Source organism: Podarcis vaucheri, assembly GCF_965113315.1.
Source record: "Podarcis vaucheri genome assembly, chromosome: 8".
NCBI lineage: Eukaryota > Metazoa > Chordata > Lepidosauria > Squamata > Lacertidae > Podarcis > Podarcis vaucheri.
The window spans coordinates 31599163-31621098 of NC_138766.1; the positions used below are offsets into that span (position 1 = coordinate 31599163).

The 21936-nt window shown below is 44.2% G+C and overlaps 1 protein-coding gene across 2 annotated transcripts in view; it reads right to left on the reverse strand.

Moving 5' to 3' along the window:
* NEDD9 (neural precursor cell expressed, developmentally down-regulated 9) overlaps nt 1-21500 on the reverse strand; it is a 60768-nt gene extending 39268 nt beyond the window's left edge. Inside the window, exon 1 of one of the 2 annotated variants that reach the window (XM_082234300.1) lies at nt 21311-21500. In XM_082234300.1, coding sequence (XP_082090426.1) covers nt 21311-21322 — 12 coding nt within the window. In that variant the 5' untranslated portion in view covers nt 21323-21500. Of the gene's footprint in view, nt 1-20702; nt 20723-21310 lie in introns of those variants that run through there. The other variant, XM_082234301.1, reaches the window with a different exon arrangement.
* Between the last annotated feature and the right edge of the window lie 436 nt (nt 21501-21936).

Here is a 21936-nt window from a genome sequence, read left to right on the forward strand (position 1 = left end):
ATCCCTATGGGCTTGCTTCGCAAGAAGGAAACGTCTTGCAAGTTTGTTTCCTTTTTCTTAACACCGTTAATACAGTTGCGACTTGACTTCGAGGAGCAACTCATAGAACACGGTATGGTAGCCTTTTTTGAGGTTTTTAAAGACTTTGGTATTTTTGAAGCTTTTCCAAAACTTTCCCAACACCGTGCTTCGCAAGACGAATAAAATCGCAAGACGACAAAACTCGTGGAACGAATTAATTTCGTCTTGCGAGGCACCACTGTATGAGCCTCAAACATAGATTTATTTATTTATTTTTAAAAAACCAACAACCTGCATTCCTGTTGCCTTTAATTAATAAGTATTCTTATTTGAAGGTGAAGTTATGCTGATTTGATGAGCCAGGGGAGAGAAAGCTTGAGAGAGCACCACAAATAACAGAATACTGTTATGTTCTAAGTAGGGCTGTCAGCTAATTAAGAGATTTTAATCAGACTTTTCGCTGATAACATAGCTACATTTAAATAAATTTGCATATTACCAAAATATCAACACAGGTGTCTTCTTGAGAAGGGTAAGAGGCTATGTTCAAGATTAAATGCTTTATTCACTATTGCAAGAACCAGAACCAAAGATAGTATAGAACAACTAAGTTGGTTTATCTTTACACTCATACTACTACTGATTAAAATATGTTCTCTCAACAAATGAAAACTGGACCCCTTGGACTACTCAACAGAAGCTCAACTAATATGGTCAATTGAAGCTTGCCAGCCAAAAAGTCCCAATTCTTTGTTATTAGGTTTATCAGCAGGATACAAGGCAAAATGAATACAGAAGAATGAATCAACACAAATTAACAAAGATCATATCCAGCTTTGAGACAAACACATATGACCAAATAAAGATGCTATCATGTGAGTTAAACAGGACTGTATAAGCAGATAAAAATGTATTTAGCCAAATCTGTCTTTCCAAAAAGACTGGCAGACTAGGAAGAGATGAGCCACGATTAATATGTGATAAAGGAACACCCAATTGCATAGAAGGTATCAGGTGAGAGCATAGCCTGGCAAGTCTGATTCTCTAGGAGGGCTAGCTATCACAGATGAGTGACCCCTGACAATCTGCCATGCTGGCTAGAACAGATGGGAATTTCAGTCTACCAACATTTGGAAGGCAACTGCTTCCCCACCCCTGTGCTAGGGGGTATCTATTTACTCCTATGTAGCAACCAAATTCACACCCAAAGCATAGATCTGCTCTATGATAATTGTTACTTGAAAACCTACTCAACTGTTGAAATCTTTCTCTTTTTCAAAGTTCTACCCTCGGCCATATGTATATATAGCACACCACTTTCTCCTGCCTGCATTTTATGGGGAGTTAAAGCACCAAGCCTAACTACCTTTGGCTTATCCAAAACCTAACATGCCAGGTCTCTGATTTACAGCTGGGTGAACAGGAAGCAAACATTTAGTTTGAGTAGTCAAGCAGAACCATTCAGGTTTCCAGCTTTTAATTAGAACAAATGCACCAAAGACAGAAGGGGGGGGGTAAGACAAAATGTCAGTAATAATTTTGGGTGCCAGGAAAAAAGACCCACGGACGCCAATAAACAGGAATCAATAAGAGTCTTCCCTCTTTTCCTTTGACCAGGACTTGGCCATTGAGCTAAAATGGCCTCAGTTTGCTGGACTGGTTTACCAGGCACCACAAGCTGAGAGCCACTGTTCCCATGAAATGTTAAAGATGCTCAAGATGAATGCAAACATATATACTGGAACCTGAGTTTACCTTTTTCCTCCTCCCTCCCCACTGCTTTTTCCTTGCCTGTCATACATTTTAGATTATAAACTTGAGGGCAGGGACTGTCGTACACAGCTCCAGGAGCCTTTTATCCTGCTAAAGAATGGGGTAAATAAAGAAAGTTACAACAGTTTTTTTAAGTAAGCCCACAAGTTACTGGACTGCAAATGTTATTAGCTTGCTAGGAGGCGAGTCGTCTGTGCTGTACAGTTGGACATGGAGTGTGTAGGGGAGAGCCCTCTCCTCTGCAGCAAGAATGGAAATGCAGGATGCTAGTCCTTTTAACAGGCTACAAAGTGGACCAATAGAGGTGGGTGGGAAGGGGTCTCCCTCCCTGCCACCTTGCTGCAGCTTCTCACGAGCTGTGAATAAAGAAAGACTTCACTGTATCTGCAGCTTGCATAGAAACTAAGACAACTAGTCAGGGATGGGGGATCCTGCCCGTTCACTCACCTGCATGGAATTCCTGGGTACCTGTGGCAAACAAGCGAGTTAAATACAAGAGGGACCGTTACTGAAAAAAACCACTTTCCCTCCATTTGCTCAGAACTGGTAGCACTGATCACTCACATGGCCAGTTATTTCCCATCCTTTGAAGACTCTGTTTCTTTTAATGTTTAGGTTGCTACAATATACAATACAGGAAGATGCCTTATACAGTGGTACCTCGGGTTAAGAACTTAATTCGTTCCGGAGGTCTGTTCTTAACCTGAAACTGTTCTTAACCTGAAGCACCACTTTAGCTAATGGGGCCTCCCACTGCCGCCACGCCACCGGAGCATGATTTCTGTTCTCATCCTGAAGCAAAGTTCTTAAACTGAAGCACTATTTCTGGGTTAGCGGAGTCTGTAACCTGAAGCATATGTAACCTGAAGCATCTGTAACCTGAGGTACCACTGTACTGAGTCAGGGCATTGTTCAAGCTAGATCAGTGCTGTTGACACTGGCCGGCAGCAGCTCCTCCCAGCCTTACCTGGCGAGGCCAAGGATTGAACCGGGGACCACAAAGCAGATGCTCTAACCACTGAGCTGCAGCTCTCTTCCAACCTTCAGGCTAATCTCAGCATACTCCTCCATGAAACGACACCATGATGTGGGTTGTTAGCCCACAAAAGTAGCTATATAAAAACAGGAGCCTGCTATTTTTTTTATATTACTCATTAAAACAAAAATCAGGGCAAGGAGATGAAAGAAACATTCAAGAGGGATATGAAGTGACAGCTTTAAAATGCCAAAGGGAAAGAGGCCAGGCAGAGGCAGGGGTGGGAACGCAGGGAGTATTCCATCCGGCCTCATAAAGTAAACAGGGTGAATGACGTCCATTGCAAGACAGTGGTAGGTGGGTGGGTGCGCAGCCATGGAGCAAACAGAGAGATGATAACTAATGCAGCACCATGAGATTGTGTACAATGGCTTCTTTAAAGGCTAACAAAACTGGCCACAAAAAAACCCAAAAAACTAGCACCCTTCATCTGCCTCTCCCCCAGACAACAGTTATTCATCAGAAAACAACTTAAGCATCCATTCTTTCACCAGAATCTTTTTGTCATAGCAGGAGGCGGGGGAAAGGCTCCCAGGCACGTACACTTGTGTACATTGAGCTATCATATACCAGAATGATTAACTTTTCTTTCTCTGCCCCCGCCTCCCCAACTAGTGCCACCTACGTACACAGAGAGTTTATTATTATAGCTACCAAGGAAACTATCACCTCTGAGTAAAGGAGAAATGCCTGCTCGCTTCTATTAGGAGCCGTTTCTAAACTACCCTAAACAGGTCATCCAATTATCTCACTCATGTTTAGACAGTAACAGGAAAAAGGAGGGAGGAGCAGTAAGAGCTCAAACAAAAAAAGGATGATGTAAGCCTCTCAAGCAGAAGCTTAAGCAAGTGACTAATTTCCCAAGATTATTATTAATAATAAAAATTTAAAGGCAGAAAGAATGGTCTATCTCTAATACCATTTTCCTCCTTTTCTCCATATGCATGGTTTTAAGTCCAAAGGAATTGACAGTCTGAGGGCCGCAGTCCTTTCATGAGTAACCTGCTAGGGGCCAGTGATGATAGCAGCAGATACGACTCTTTGCTTTGTAAAATGGTGACATTCCAGCCACACAAAACCCAGTTGTTGTTGTTTTCTAAACACACACACACTGCCCAAGTTCCTCAGAGTGCTGTACAGTGGTACCTCAGGTCACATATGCTTCAGGTTACATACGCTTCAGATTACAGACTCTGCTAACCCAGAAATAGTACCTTGGGTTAAGAACTTTGCTTCAGGATGAGAACAGAAATCGTGCTCTGGCGGCCCGGCGGCAGCAGGAGGCCCCATTAGCTAAAGTGCTGCTTCAGGTTAAGAACAGTTTCAGGTTAAGAACGGACCTCCAGAACGAATTAAGTTCTTAACCCGAGGTACCACTGTATGTAGTTTTCTCTCCCCATTTCATCCTCACAACCACCCTGTGAGGTAGTCTAGGCATAGAGAGAATGAGTGGCATAGTATCCGCTAATGAACTTGAAGAACTGAGGTCTGATTCTCAACACGGGCAAATAAGAACAACCTCTTGGTGAGCCAGCAAGGAAGATTTAATAAGTTACGAGAGTTCCTCCCACCAGTGCACCACTGGCCCATTAAACCTCGTGAGCTTGTAACTTGCGTGCACTTGACACAGACAGGAGGAGGCGAAAACGCCCCAAGTCATAAAGCAGGGACAGGGTATCAACAGAAAGAAGCACATGCTGTGTTGTGGAGGCTGACAATGGACATCTCTAGTCGGGAATCTGGCAGACAGTTCTGTGTCGGTTCTTTTTTATCTTCCGCTTCCCTCATCCCCCATCCCTGGAATAAAGTGCCTATTGTATTGTACTTTCAAGGAGGAAAACTACTGAAGCATTGTGTGTCACAAATCTATGGAAAGCAGGAGATTCTGTGAGAACCAGAGCTGGGCAGATCCCGCCACAGATAGAAACATTATGGCTTTAGAATCTTTTGATTTTTGTTTGTTTGCTTAAAGGATGCAGACGATTGTTCTGTTCTGGTGCTCTCTGGCAGCTTTAAAAACTCATGCAAGCATCATGGTAGCAGCTTAAGAGCACTGGACTGGGAGATCACGGTTCAAATCCCTGCTGAACCACGAAGCTCACTGGGTGACATTAGGCTTGTCACTGTCTCTTAACCTAACCCACCTCCCCTTCTGTCAACAGAGAGGAGGTCCACAGGATCCTATGACCCCCTTCAGCTGCCATTTATCACAGAAATATTAAATAGGGTGGTTATTATACAAGAGGGTTATGGGATGGGCTTCCAACCTGATGATTTTTTTTATACAGTGGTGCCCCGCAAGACTAAATTAATTCGTTCCGCAAGTTTTGTCGTCTAGCGAATTTTTCGTCTTGCGAATCATGAAATCCCATAGGAATGCATTGAAAATCAATTAATGCGTTCCTATGGTCAAAAAAAGTCCAAACAAAGCCAAATTTGGTACAACAACAGTTTATTAACTGCTCTTTAAAATCACACATACTGTAAAGAGCAGTTCAAAAATTGAAGGGAAAATAAATTAACTTTATAAACAAAACATGTCTTTGTTTTTAGACAAAGGAAACAAAGTCGCGAGACGTTTTCGTCTTGCAAAAAAAAGCCCATAGGGAAATTCGTCTTGCGAGGCAAATCAAAAACGGAAAAACCTTTCGTCTAGCGAGTTTTTTGTCTTGCGAGGCATTCGTCTTGCGAGGTACCACTGTATATTTGAAGAAAATGAAACAGCTTCTAGAAAGTGGTTTGCCACAACAGTATTGAGATAAAGCTCACTTCCCCATCAGAGTTTACTGTGCATTTAGTGCTACTCAAACATGAAAGTTTTTCACATTGCCCACACAATATCACACACCAAAATGTCCCTCGATTTCCCACCCCCTCTCTTTAAGCCAGATTTCCCAGTTCCACATTTTTTATTTTACTTCAGTGGATTTTCCATGGAAATGGTAAATCCAGATTGAATTTGCAGATTGGGGTGGCATTTTGATTAAGACAGTATTTATGGACAGCAGAAAACAAACACCTTGTTTGAGCAGTGCCCTAAATCTCAATGTTGTTGACCGCAGGAGCTACACCAAGATCATCAATAAACGGCTTTGCTGATGTGTCTTTACTTAGAACTATGAGACACTTGCAAAGTACAAACCTAAGAAGCCAGTGTGTTCGTCATTACTCTTGTAACCCTCAGGCAAAACACAACCATTATCACAGAAGGCCAAACGTTCATATCAAGTACAAACCGTTCTCAAAGAGTTTCGTGAGGGGAGATCGGAGGGATCTCTTTGCAGAACACTTTGGCCAACAATAATTCCACCAGTGTGCTTTATTTGGCAGTCAGATATTCCACCCCCCACCAAAAATCTGGATGATGTGTTTTTAACGCAAATAAAGAGTGATGGCTTCCCAGCCTTGGCAGGAGCCATGAGAAGGTGCTGAGTTCTGAATGCCCGGCCACTTCATTCCTGTGCATCTCCAGGGCAGAGGCTGCCAGTCACTGAGCCCACTAGGCCTGCCAAGTTGTCTGGAAGCAGCAGAGTGTGGAAAAATGTTGGCCTGGGCAGGAGAAAAGCAAGTCTCTCAATTCACTCTTCCAGGGAGCTGCCTGCCTTTGTTTCACTCTACATTACAAAGCGGGAGGATCTGAATATGCAGTGGTGAAGTTTATCAGCCTCAAACAATAGAAGTTTTTAAAAATGCACTCTCAACCATAATGCTTCCCCCCCCCCTTTAAAAAAAAAGATTATTAAGGTCTTTTGCTTTAGGCGGGAAAATCATGCCAGTTGCATTTTCTCTTTTGGCACGACAACTCAGATTCACTTCCAAGATGAACCAGGCAATGCCAGTCTAATTTTAAAGGTGTGGCAGGCATATAGCCAATAGGTTTATTAGGTTCCAGATGTTTCACTCACTCTTCAAGACTGTGATGCAGTCCAGGGATGACTGGGGCTTCATGAATGATCCTGCGAAAGCACGCCAACCCTTTTCTCTTACTCTAATTTATACTCTCTTTGCAGCAAAAAGATGGGGATCAGTTAGGAAACAAACAGGTATTCTGATTTCAGATAGTCTGTATCTTTACTGCAGAAGGAAGTGGTGACAAGACCCTGCTGCTGCAGATCCTGTAAGGCTCCAGACTTAATATTCTTACAGATGGTCACCTCACAGAATCACAGAATTTTAGACTTGTAGGTACCATGGGGGTCATCTAGCAATGCAGGAATCTTTTGCCTAATGTGGGACTCCAATCTATGACCCTGATATTAAGCGATTCATTTACATGAGATGGCATTACTTCACTTGCTTCAGAATGTGGTAATCCCTGTAGCAGCACCTTTATGCCATCACATGGGATGGAGAAACCATGCAAGACTGCCTTGGCCTCTTTCAAATATGGAGCTTACCACACTTGGAAATGCAATTTCATGGATGCACCTGTGGCAAGCCATGCCCGTGGAATATCCCTCCTCCTCTGGTCCCCCAAAGAGAAGCCACACTGGGAAGGTTGACCTTGCCATGGCAGCACAAGAGAAGCACTGCATACAAGCAGCTTGTCACATGGAGCCCACACAAAGAAGTGCCACCACCCTGCAAGAATCAGGACGTTACGTGTGCAAACACTCAGGGCCAGATTTAACTAAGCCAGAATGCTGGTGGATGTCAATACAAGGGGTTCTACTAGTGCAATGGGGCTTCTCCTCTCCTCCCCCTGTTTGCCCCCTGTGCCAACCCACTAAGATTGCCTCTGGAGGGTGAGGAGAACCCCCAGAACAGAACATGGCAAGAGGAGAGGGGCTTCATTCCACCTGGCAAGCAGAAATCTTTGCCCTGATGGGAAGAGCGGAAGAGTGCATTGTTGAATTCCTCCCTTGGAATTTTATGGCTGTCCCTTCCAGCAGACCATATGAATGCTCACCAAGGATCTTCGTTCTGAACAACGTCCATTAATTAACAACACATGCTAAGTGGTGCTAGTCTGGGTGAAGGTTGGGCTCTTGGCTTGTTTGTTTGCCTACAGGATTGTTATTCATTTAAAAGGCCTGTGAACAAGCTTTACAAAACCCAAAACAGATTTCAGGGTGGAGTTGGATTTCATTTTTGTTGCTTGCTTTCTCACACTGCTCTCTCTCTCTCTCACACACACACACCAGCACATTCTACCCTGATCCTCACGCACATCTGAATGTACACATACTCAGAAATCCCAGGTCTCTATCAGAATATGCCCAAAGGTTGTGGCACAAGAGAAACAGTATTGTAATATCTAAAACACTATGCTTTTACCTGGGCTACCAAGTGCCGATAGGAGATGTCTGCTCTGTTGCTTTGCTTTTGGCACACTATCCTCTGGCTTAGGTAGGTTAGTGTGCCAAAGGGCCGATGATCCTGCTGCAGACTTGAGGAATTTATGAGATCACCAGCCGACTGATTCTATGCAGCCTTGCTGTGAAGAAGGTGTCAGCTCATAAAGGCACATGACGGACAGCGACCAGGGAGCAACACACATTAGTACAACTCCAGATGAAGCAGTTATTGCGAGCAGGAGAGAGGCAACCAAGCTACCATATCACATTTCCAGAACTCCATGGGGCACTCATTTCTTTTCCAGTGGAACATTAGCAGTGACATGCCCTTACATATCCTTTGAAAGAGACAGACCCCACCCTCTGCCTCCCAGCTCAGACTAGCTAAGTGTTTGGAAACTCTACAAAGTCAAAGGATTTTGGTCATATATATATTTAACCCCCCCCTCACCCTTTTCCTATAGAGCTATCTATTTTAAAATAATTCTTAAACTGGAAGGGGGCTTCCTTTTAAAGACCACACCATCATTTCTGTGCATGGAGGAAAACTATGAAACCAAAGGGAAGGCAGAGAACCAAGCAAAGCAAGGATTATCTCACTAGGATTTAAATACTACCATGCCAAAAACCCAGACATGTGTGGTGGAAAAGCTAACTTCATCCCCTTGGGCAAACCAGGAAATTCCTTGTGAAAGGAGACTGGCTGTTGGGTGCTAGGAGGCAAAAAGCTGAGTGGGGGGCAAATGTGGGCATGAGAGAAACAAAAGAGGTAAGAACCCACTCAAATCTGCTGTGGTTGAAACTGCCCACACTCTGTCTTTTTCCCATATAAGCAATCTAGAATAAAATTCCCATAACCTATTGGGGGTGGGAGAACCAACAGCTACTCCATAACAGTACTCAATAGCTTGACTCAGGTTTCCAGGGTCAAGGTTTTTGTATTTATTCCAACTTGGGTCCATGATATCTCAGGGGCTGCTTGATGTCTTATATCCCTGTCTGATCAATGAAATGTTAGTGGTTACCTGGCTCAGATGCATGACTTCTATCTACCAGGAGTCATATCCATTAATTTCAATGGATCTGCTCCAAGTATGACTAATGATGGATCCAATACATTGCTTTAAAACAGTGGTGTCCAAACTTTTTTCAAAGAGGGCCAGATTTGATGACGTGAAGGGCCATGAAGGCCGACCAAAGTTATTGACCTTTTTTAGGGTTGAAGTTGTTGGGGTTTTTTTAGGATTTTACCCCAGGAAATAAACTGCCACAGGGGCCAGATTAAACCAACCGGTGTACTGGATTAGGTCCCCCCAAACAGACGTGCAATAGAGATGGGAGGCATAACTAGTACTCCGGCATCGTAGTACTCAATGCTATAAAAAAGACTGATCAGACCAAAGCCGAACAAACCAAAAGGAAGCCCATTCTCATCCCCATTATGCCTGTGAAACGTAATTACTTAAGATCGGACTACTTTAAATGGAAGGAGCTTCCACACAGCTTTTAAACTAGAATGGAAAACCTCCAGCTACTAGAGCTGGGTTGAGAGTAGGATCCCTTCAGTATAGTCTTGTTAAGAGTAGCAATATGTGAAAACTCCACAGTCATTTTAACTCTATAAAGAATTAGCTGGTGGAAATACTGAAGGCACAAACCCAGACTCTACTATTACAAATTACAATGCCAAAGACTTTTTCTACGTACACAGTTTGTTTGAACCTGTAGATTAAACATCAATTCTCCATGGTTCTTAAAAAAAATAAATAATGAAGTGAGCTAGATGGCATTCAGTGGGAAACAAGACTTTATTCCCACGATTTTTAAGCATTCCTCAAAGGCTATTGTCTCTGTACATGTCACAGGGTTTCCCGCTGAAATTTCAACTTCCTAGTCAATGGGGCACATCTTAAGAAGGGCCTCTTAATATGCCAACTACATTCATGCAGACTAAATCCATTCTTAGTTCTCCCCTTCTTTTGGAGCATACTAATCCAGCCTGGTTGTATGAATGAATGGATGAATGAATGGGTGTAAAAACACAAACTTCAAACAGATAGAGTTAGCCTTGTCCCCTTTGAAACTAAAAAGTTGGGTCATTTTCACCAACCGTACAGAAACTATGTTTCTCAACAGAAATGTTTCTTCTCATTTTTAATTATTTTCTTTAGGGCAAAGAATAAACACTTAAAAATGGACAAGAATTTCCACTATTATTCAGAATAAAGAAGCGGAAAGAAAATAGTCGTTTTAAAAGAACAGTATGAGCTGTCAGAGACAAACTGGCCCAAGATAAATGACATCACATTTTGGCTTAGAGGATGCATAAATCTAGATTTTTGTAACTGGCAGAAATTGTTCTGTATGATACACATAATGTTCTCACTGCTGATTGGTAGACTACCTGTGCTGTAACATACCGTAAGTCTCTCCTTATTACCAGAACAATTCATTGATGCATTTAAATACTTCACTTTGTAAGTCTGATCTTTATGCTGTGGGGCTTACCAAAACTTTAATATCTATATCCTCCCATCCCTGCTGTCTTGCTCTGATCCAGCTAAGGAGATCCACATGAATCTCGCTGAAAGCAATGCAAAACAGATATGTGGCCCCTGAACACGGATGCATATATGAATGAGCATCTGCGCAACTGAACCAGCAAGTGATGCAAACACATATTTTTGAACAGTGGTCTCCTTACTTGGGTCAGGGAACCTGGCTGCATGGAGTCAGCTCCACCGACAGCCATTGAAGCCTCCCTGCTCGAGCCATGAAATATCTTGTTTGAATCCTGTATGAGAATTTGGCTCAGAGGTGCAAATACCTAAACACCCTTCCCTTTATGAGGAAACCCAAGTGACTGTGTAGGGCTTTCTTCTGCCAACCTTCAGCGACAGCAGCAATTCTGCACACAAGTACAGCTCTTGGTCCTTACCAGTTTTTCGAGAACTTTGGGTATTTTCCTCCCCAAGAAGCCAAGATTTTCTTGCATATCTCAGGGGTCTCCTAGGTATGCAGAAACTCACTCCAATTCTTTCACTGAGCATGTTTAGCTGTAAATGGGACATCTAGCGGACTAACAGAAGAAGCAATACATATTGCTGAATTCTAGCTAATCTGTGATTCAGCAGCAGATTCCCACTCCCACTTAGCTGGATTCAAAAATGACTCAGAACAAAGAATTATGAGACTCTGGTTCTGCTTAGTTCTTAAAAGTTCCCATACATACAGTGCATACAGTGTATCCAGTTTTATGGACAGATAAATGTGGTCAATGGGCAGCTAGCTGACGGCATACTTAGTTAGCATCACTGTCTTAAGATGGCAACCAACACAATTCTCTGCAAAATACCATTGCCTCTGTTGCCACCAACACTGTCCTGGGTAGCAAATTCTACCCAGTTCTAGGTCAGTTTATATGTAACAGCCAACGCTTATCACAAGATCACACAACGTGGTGTGGGTTTGCAAAGCCTGAATCATGCAGAAAGTCATGCTAGAGACTCCAACCCCCATCAGCCCCAGCCAGATGGTCAATGGTCAGGGATGGTGAGAATTCTAGCCAAGAAACATCTCAAGGGCTATATAGATGATGCCAACTATTGCCTTCTGCTTGAAACACTCATTAATGCAGATAACTTTAGAGTGTCCAGCTTGGGTGTGAGAGAACAAAGTTCAGATCTTTGCTCTGAAATGAGGCTCTCAGAAGACAAGGCAAATCCCTATCACTTTCTTACCCAATTTGCCTCATGTGATTGCTTTATTGTGAGGCTAAAGTACAGCTGCTCTCTGAGATCCTTGGGACTGAAGTGAATCAAACAGATCTGTTTAAATAGCAAAACTCTCACTAGAAAAGGCAGTTTCCACTATAACGCCAGCTGACAATCCAAAAGGAGGGAAGCAACGAACATTTTCAAAACGTGCAGCCAAAATCCACAGAACTATAGTTGCTATGGAGTGGTATTTTTTGGTTCAGGCAGTGCACTTCTAGACATGCCTATGCAGAAGGAAGTCCTACCGAGTTCAGTGAGACTTACTCCTATGTACACGGTTGCAGCCTTAATGTAAAATAAAAAATGAACGTCTCAAACAAAAACTATTCACTAATAGTGTAGCTGAAAGTGCAGACAGTTCCTCATGTAACCTTCATGAAAATAATAGCTCCTTTTTTAGACAAAGCTCCCTTCATTGTTCTCCAGGGCATCCAGATAAATGAGGATGTCCTGAAATTCTAATTTAAAATGTCCCACAGAATCTCTTTCGTTTGCATTTGTTCTCTTCACTCATGCTAAAATAGACTTCCCATAACATGCAGTGCATTCATCTTGCATCCACTTCATCAGGATGCAAGACTGTAACAGGAGACGGATAGCGTGCTGTATTTACAACAGACTACAAACAGTGACCAAGAGTGTCATTAATTATCTTTCCTCTCTTTGAGTCAATGCTGATGCAAAATAATATGTAGAGCCTTTAAAGTATCGGGTGACTATAGCTGCCCAAAGGCTGCTAGTTACCCATGCCTTGTGAAGTCAGAGGAATCTCTTTTATTAGTATTAAGATTTTACTGATCTCATTTACCACACTTTGTGCCGTGACATTCAGAGGGGAATGTCAGGAATAAACACAACCGCGGGGTTTGGGTCAGCAAAGTACATGCCACCCCCCCTTTTTTTTACATAGCTTAATGCTCCAGGTCTTTCATTGCCTTGGTTACAGACAGCAAGCACTTATGGTTAGAAATACAGTAATCCTTCTCAGAGATACTGTTGTGTTTGCCTTGGCATGCCGACATTGTATTTACGACTCTGCTGCAGCCCAAATCGAAGGCCTCACAGACCAATTTGCTCAGCTTTCTCCCTTTCCTACCAAGTACCTAAAAATAGATGATCAATACCTCAAGCTTTCTGCAGCAGCAACACATGCCCAACCCCTGCCTTGCATATTGTGAACTACCCGCCATTTCCCTAGGTTTGCTTCGGATGATCAGATAGCTAGCAAACCCCAGTGAACTCTAGGTGGGCGGGCCAAGTTCACTTGTACAGGGCTGTAAAAAGGTCTGCAGGATCATCTGTGGATCCATGCACATTTCAGCTTCCATATGTTCCTGTCCATGTAAAAACTGGAGGTGACACTAAGCTACTTTTGCCCTGCAACTGGTGAATCAAGAAGAGATAGCTCAAGTGACATCATCATCGTTGTTGTTGTTGTTGTTGTTAGGAGGACTGCTGAAAATGGAGGGTCTTTAGGTTGAAAGGTTGGAGTATAGCAACAGAGCTTGTACCGCACACGCAGAAAGTATAGATCCCCAGGTTCACTCCTTGACACCTCCAGCTAAGCAGAGATGGGAGGGCTAGGAAAAGGCTTCTTAAACAGTAGGCTGGTTTCTACACACATTCACACACCCCTCTCTGTCCTCCATTCAAGCCAGCAGGAGGTGTTATCAGAATCCAGGGATACTGGAGAAGAAGACAAATTAGGGCTGGTAGAGTTTTGAAGACCAGCAGAGAGGCCTGGATGGTAGCGTTTGGCCCCCAGGCATTCGGCTCCTCACTCTTGGTCTACACTGACCAGCACTGACTCTCCAGGGCTTCACAGAGCAGAATTTCCTAGCAATACCAGCGACTGCAAACAAAAGTTGTCCCTTTCTCTCTTGGAAGATGCTGAAGGTCCACAGTTTGTCCTATGGCTGCCCATCATGGTCAAGCAGGAAGCACCTTCAGCACTATCCTGGGTTTGGATGACATGCTAAGCCAAACCGTGGATTAGCTGTTGGCCCTGCATAAACCTAAAAAGCTCCAGCAGGGAACAGTGAGTGCCACTTCCACCTTGGAAGAACCATGTTTGCAAGATCACTGTGGACCACACCCTGGCTCAGCATAACACACGGACCAGACCTTAGAGAGGCTTGGTAGGGCACAGTTTCAGAACTCCTCCTTGAAGCGAATACCCTGCGCTTCCTAAAAATCACAGCGGTCAGGTCCTTGGTTGACAAGCCATTCATTCTATAAAGTCCTCTTCTGCTTTGACCTTAAGGTCTGTTCACAGTACACTAGCAATGAACAGGGGTGCGGAGAGGGCTTGTAACAGGCGGGTGTTAATTACAGCAACAGGGCTATTTAAAACACTGACGATTTGAAGTCTTTTCAAAATCCCAATCTGTTATCTACAAATCACCTTTTAAACAAATGCTAATCCCTCCCTCTTCTCTAATGGGGCATTTTAAAAAAGAGACCCATTTACCTATTTCTTAACTGAAAGATGTACAGTGATATATTATTTCATTTTTAAAAAAAATATACCTGCAATTACTCGCTGCTATTAGTCATTTATTTCCAATTTCGTGCCTACAAGCTTGGTTGACTGAAATCTGTTTCAATACGATCATGGAATTTTAGAGTTGGAAAGAACCTTACAGGCCATCTAGCCCAGTCCCCTGCTCCATACAAGAATCTGCAACCACAACAAGGGAGAAGAAATCATTTCCAGTCCAACGTCCTCATTCTGTTCCAGGCAACCAGTTGAACCATGTGCTAGTGGTGGACGGAGCCAGAGGCAAAGGCAGGTGGAGCAACACATGTAAATTTTACCTTTGAACAGTAGGCTAGTCTCTAAGAGACCTTATCAGAGTTCAAGGATGTGTTCCAGGTAGACAAAAAAACCTTGGGGTTTGAAGCAGTGCCAGTGAGGGGAGTAGCCTGGGGAGAGGGGGATTCCCTGGAGAACATTCCAAGGGCCAGAAAGAGATGTCTCACGGGCCACATTTGCCTCCCTGGCATGAGGCTCCCCACCCCTGAATTAGAGCATCCCTGAGAGGCAGCCATCCTCTAGTGAAGAAGAGCTCACCACCTCACAAGGCCATTTGTCCCACTTCTGAGCAACTCTTACTGTCGGTTTCTCCTAATTTAGCTGAAATCCGCTTCCTTGCCATCGCACACCCGCTGGATTCAGTCCTGCCCTCTGCCGCAAGGGAAAGCAAGCCTGCTTCATCTTTTGCATGATAGCCCTTCAGATATTAGATGGCCATCATGTCTCTCCTTAACCTTCTCTTCTCCAGATTGCAATCTACCCAGCTTCTCCAACTCTTCCTCACAAGATGGACCACATCCCTCCAGCCTCTCTGGATGCAAGATTATATGTGCTCTTTGCCATAGGCTTGGCTATGCTATGAGCATGGCCAAGGGGGGGAAGGGAAGGGCAGCTGTCCCCCCAAGTCAATAAAAATACATGGCTAACTGAGGTTCTCCCCCCCCAACAAAAATCCTGGCTACACCCATGGGTTACGCGCCACTGCCAGTAGAGCTGTGCCAGCATCTCTAAGGCAACAGAAGAGTTGTTCTATTGTGGCATCCTTCTAAAGTGGCATATAGACACCCGTGGGAAATTTGTCGATCAGGCCATTTTGTTTATGCCGAGAAGCAGCTGTGGTCAGGGATGTGGGGGGCCACACCCATAAACTGGCCCTCTGAGGCATTTCTCCTCAGCCAGTTTGCCATTTAAAGGAATTTGTGTGCAGGCCATTGAAGCTCGGGCTCTGCTGCCTTTCATTTGTTTCCTCTTCTGGCCAGACACTTTCTGGCAACTGCCCGTCCTGGTGGCTGCCTCTGTTTCTCGGAATGCAGAGCTCAGAGCCGCTTCCCAAGTTACAATTTTCTGCCTTGGGCCTCCGCCCACAAGTCACTCCCATCAGAAAAAATTATAGGGCAGGGAGGACTTATTTGCCAAGGTCTATGCACATCAGACTTTGGCACACAAAGGGGCATGGGGGAAAGGCTTGAAGAAAGGCAGAGATCTATTTCCAATGCTTCTGACAACTTGGGTCTTAACCAATGTGATGGCCTCTGAGGTGCTACAGCAAAGACCCTTTGTTGCCGTGACAGAAGGAAGATGGCTAGCTCTCGTTATTTCAATGGGATGGAATGCTCTTGGGAATGAAGCTCAAAGGTGGCAGGTGGTTCTCAACAGTGCAAACCTGGAAGTTAATTCTCCAGTGGTGCAACTAGGGAAATTGCTCCTGGGGGAGCTCACCTGTGGTACCCAACTCTTATTATGCCTTACAGCAGGCACATCCAACGTAGATCGGCACATCCAGGTAGATCGTGATCTATCGGTAGATCACTGGATGTCTGTGATAGATCACTGGCTCCCCCCAAAGAAGCCAAACAACTTTGGCTCCCAACAACTTTGACCTGAACCCCCCAAAATGGGGTCGATCACTGCCAGTTTTTAACTGTGAGTAGATCGCAGTCTCTTGGGAGTTGGCCACCCCTGCCTTCCAGGATGGGTGGAGACTCTCAGGCCTGAAGGTGAACTGCATCCTTCCAGGCCTCTCTACCTGGCCCTAGAATACTCTCCAAATTTGGTTGGATTGTGTCCTAGAACTCTGATCATGCCTCCTCCTTGTCTGGATGGAGAATACAGAGGTAGAGGTTGGTGTGGGTGTGTGTACACACTGGGCTCCTTTGGGAATAAAGGCAGGGTGTATAATTAATTAATTAATTAATTAATTGAAACTACCCTACTGCACAGAGGTAAAATTTACGCTTGCTCTTCCATCCACTTTTGCCTCTGGCAGCACCCACCATCGGCCCCTGGAAAGCTGTCCAGAAGGAAATGTGGCCCTTTGGCTGAAAAGGGTTCCCTACCCCCACATTACAAGTATTCAAACGTCTACTAGATTATACACGAAGTACAATGTATGGGAGTGGGGAGATTAATTCTGCTGCGTATCAAAGATGTTTCAAGATTTTGTTGGAAAGCATAATATACTCAGCTTATTGCTCAGCAGGTGAATCTTTGTAACATGCTCAGGCCAACTATCCATCTTATCAAGTTTCTATTTTTAAATAGCTGCCAAATCAAAGCTTTGTTATTAGGAAAACAACAGTTGTTTATTGAAATAGTCGGCATTTATGTCACACAACAGTGGAAACTCTAGGATTACAACTCCAGGACATCAAAAAAGATGTAGGGAAATTGTTGGAACATGTGTATTCTTGCAAGCTGTAAAATGTATGCTTCAGAGAAGTGTCCAGATTTTGCCATTCAGAATGAATTTGAGGAAAGTGATTGGTAGCATGACTCTGATGACCAGCAATTTGATCCAGACCAACCTAATGAGCTCTATACCTGAGCAAGACTTTGAAGTCTTGCAGCCAAACCAATTCTCTATCCATTAAACCACAAGGGGTATTCATTTTGTTATGCAAACAAAAGCAAAAATAATAATAAATGACAGGACATAAAATAAGCAATATATTAGATGCTGGCTGTTTGCCTTGCTTTTAAGAAAGGTAATAGAAGTAGTTTTTCAAGTTACATCAACTTTGATAAACGGTTTTAAGTTTGTAGTAGTATTAGTGAAATCTATAGAATTACTCCAGGGTGAATGATTTGTGGACTTCAGATTAAGAATGTTAGCCTTGGGTAAACTGTTTAAATAAATACTTCAGACTCCCTAAGAAATGTAAACAAACTAGTTTACCAGGAAGGTTTTATAGAGGTAAAAATCTTCTGATTTTATGGTTTGCCTGCTCGCTGGCACAAAAGAAGTCTGCCCTGCTCCATCTAAGAGCATTACATAGTATTCAGTCAGTCAGTCAGCATTCAGTCATCTGAATTAAATTACTCATTTCACATGCACTCAGTGTTTTGAAGGAGACTGCATCTATATATGAAACAAGATTGTCGCTTTTGGCGGTGCGGGAAGGATAAAAAAGGGATAACCAGAAATGTCAAGGTGATTTCATAATCCCAAAGGGATTACGGTGCAATTAAGGCAGAGTATCCCATACCCAGTTGAAGCCAACAGCAAAATGTTCCTTGATCTCAACAGCTGGGCAGGTACATGGGCCTCACATTTCCTTTCAAAACACTGTTTATAAGTGGGTGTATTTCTGAACTGAGGCCGGTTGAGATCCTGACAGCTTTCAAAGAGTAGCACTACGTCAGAGATCCTTCCTCCTTGCTCCCTGTATCTTCCATCCGTGCAATGGGAACTGAGGAAACGGCAGGATTGTTGGCAGCCACTAGGAATATCCAATATATTTCTTCCAAAATTACTTGGAAGCCAATATTTGTAAGCCCCTTCCTTTTCTCCCAGAGTTGATACTACCTACTACCTGCCCAGGATCAGACCTTAACAGAGGTTCTACTGCTGACCACCAGAACCTGCTACCTACTCATTTGCCCTCTCCAAGACTCCAAGTTCACAATTCCACCTGCTCACTTGCCTGGGTGTTGGGACTGATCTGGGTTTCAGGGCCTCTGGCAGACCCACTCCTCCATTTGTGAACCTTGGAAAGCTTTCCTAGCAGTGCCAGGCAGCGCTTCAAGCAGAGCTAGGCCTAAACACCCTTTAAATTTATCATCCCAGATCAGGGGCATTGTGGGAAATGAAAATGGTGGCCAGATTCAACCATGTGACACTGCTCAGAGTGGCAGGCCATTTTGAAAAAATAATAATAGTGAAGGGAGGGAACCAAGGTAGATGCTGTCAGCTGCCCACCTATGCCAGGTGTTGCACCAGCCATGGATCTGTTTGCAAAGAAAGAGAGAATGAGCAAATCCTGGGGCTAGCACTGTGAGACATCTCTCAGGAAAAGAACTGCTGTCAGCACAGCCCTAAATTCAAGAAAGCTTTTAGTTGCCTTGCAAGATCTTCTGTCACAGCCTATCACTGTTTAACCCAAATCTTCTATAGCAATCCTAAACTTGGGCCCATCATTCATGAGATCGGGTTCTAAATTCCCCTGCAGCATGTGGGAAATTCTGAGGAGGTTCATGTATACTATTACAGTTAAGAATTAGTGTACCTCCAGGCATGAATTATCATTATGACTATCTGCTACTCTATTTATTTTTGCATTCTAGAGGCTATAATCATAGGCTATGAATTGTACAGCCATATAGTAAGACCACCACTTGTGGCCAAATTAACTCACAACATTATAAATAGTTACAAACTTCGACTGGGAAGGTAAAGAACTTCCTTCACTCTTTTGGTTTCATGTTGACCTTGACAGGTTTCCTTTTTCTTGGCAGAGGAACAACCTTTCCTCCCCTCCCCCTCCCCTCTGAGTCCAACAAAACAAGATTGCAGTAGATGCTATTTGCTGATCTGATGCCCCAGGGTATTCTTGTACCAAGCACACATATTTTTAATCAGTATAGAGCTGTGACTGACTGCAAGGAGCCAATCACGAAAGCTCTGAAACAGAATTCCTTTAGAAAGAGCTCTGCAAAGTTCAATCTCTTTCCTAGTTTAACTTGAAAGAGTTTTCCTAGACCCCTGGGAGACGAAGGAATACAGGGGTCACTGCTACCAAATTCTTGTCCAGATTGTTGCTCAGAGCTACCTAAAGAATTGTGCACAATGCACGCATTCCCAAGTAAAGTCTTACTGATTTCAGTTGTCTTTACTCCCTTGTAAGCATGCACACAGGATCACAGCCCGAATGTGTGTTTCTAAGACGACTAGAATGAACTCTAGAAACTAAGCAAACTGGAAAGAGGGGGAAATGCAAGACAACAATTCATTCCAAGTGACTGAAAAGTGCAGGATTCTGGCTACACATTTTTGTATTAATGGCAGTGGCGTAGCATGGGGGTGCAGGGGGGGGCCGGCCGCACCGGGCGCAACATCTGGGGGTTAGGGTTAGGGGGTGCAAATCCACGGGTTAGGGGGCGCAAATCCACGGGTTAGGGGGCGCAAATTACTTGCCTTGCCCCGGGTGCTGACAACCCACGCTACGCCACTGATTAATGGGCAACATCTCTGCAGCAGGAATCACATTAAATCAACATGTGAGCCCTCTTGCTAACAGTACAGATCTAGAATTTTATATTTCATGAAACTCTGTTTGCCCCATTTTGTAAAGCACTCATCCTTCAAAGTGTCCAAACTGGTGAACAACATGGGGACGGTCCCTTCTTATCCTCACAACTAGGCAGACATACAGGGACTGATCCACAGGCAGCCAGTGTGGTGATTGGTTAAGTAGAAGGAACTTGAACCCATATCTCATTGGTCTACTGCACTAAGTTTTTAAAACTGGTTCTTTAACAGGAACTGAGATGCTTTCTACTTTATCAAAGCAATTCCATTACGTGATGGAAGGAAATCTTTTCAGATCTTCTGCATAGATTTGCATGCAAAATGGAGAGAAATCCAAGCCCAAGTCAGCAGCTAAGCCTTATGCCGACATCTAAATATTTTCTATCCAGCCAACATAATCCCGATCTCATCCTGATTTCTGAAGGAAAGAAGAACAGGCTTCCTTTGGTCACTCAGAAAAACTCTTTGATACACCTTTTCTGAAAATGATCACTGACTGTAAACGACATCCTCTTCTCAGTTATCTATTATTCAATGATATCTCTGCTGGCAAAGGTTTAAATTGCTCCACAACAGTTTTCTTTTAACCCATTGCTTCACACACACACACCCCAAAGGTACCCACACATATTTTTATCTCAAAAAGGATTTGAAGAGCTTCAAAAGGACGTAATAAAACCTCAAGTGTCTCATTTACTTTGAAATATTAACTTTGAGGCTGCAGTCCTATACTCACCTGGGAGAAGGCCCACTGAACTCAATGGGTCTTACTTCCGAGTAGACATATGTATAGGACTGCGCAGCTGTTTCGGTCTTTCTCCCTGAAAGGGCAGCCTTACTCTGGAGTAAGCGAGCGAGGCTGCTCTACAGTAAGGAGCTAGAGGAAGAGACAGCGTTAACTGTCTTGAAGATCAGCAGCGGATGAGAAAATATCGAGCTTGTCAGAGGCATAGTTGAGGCTGGTTAGAAGTTTTCAAAACGCAACAAAACTCTCCCCTCCAAAATACAAAATAAAAACTGGCTGCTAGCAAGGACTAACCGCAGTCACTCACTCACTCGACTCGACTTTTTGTTTTTAAATTCAAGAGACCTACTGAACACAACTGAGACACCGCTGGAGAAGTTTGGAAAAGTTTCCCGACAGATCCTTAACTTTGGCTCGACCCCGAATCCAAGCACCGAGGCGGTTCAGGCTCGCGTCATTCCCCGCTCTGCTCTGCCAATACATCTTCCGGAGCAGGAAAAGTACATGCACAACTTTTGCCCGTCCCACGCGCGTTTCCTGCCCCACGCACGAAAAAATGGGGGGCGAGCAAAGTTTTTCAAAGCAACCCATCTTCTTACCTTGTACTTCATTCTCGCAGGCCTGGGGCAGGGAGTGGAAGAGGCGCTCCCTTTTGGACAAGTCAGTCCCACCACCTCGAGCCCGGGCGGGTTTTATACTCCATTGACCGCCGCTTGCAATCGAAAACGAAAACAGCCGCCTGCCAGCTCCGGCCGCGGAGACGCTACTGCAAAGCTGCGTTCCGCCAGCGACTCTGAGCTCGCTGCTTTGCTCGCTCGCAGGCTAACCGCGGCGCTCATTTGCATAGTGTCCCGCTATTGGCTAGAGAGCCAGACGCGCTGCGGAGGAGGGCAACGCCCCCTACGCGCCGCCTTCTGAATGAAATCTTCATGTAACACGTGTTGCTCCCGCCCGGAGTAAAACGTGGGAAAGGCGCTGAACGTTCTTCTTGTAAAATAGTCTCGCATCCTGGGAGTAGGTAAGAGGGGGGGAGCAGCTGCGGCAGCTGTTCTCCCCTCCCTTAATCAAGTGAAACAATACACATACTTAACTGACCAATCACGTCGGTTCTGCCCCCCAAAAGTCCTGTCCCCCCCCAAAGTCCTGGCTACACCCATGTCTCAAATATAAGAGATTGGAGCCCAAGTGAGGTCCGACACCGGATTCACTAAAAAACTTCTCACGA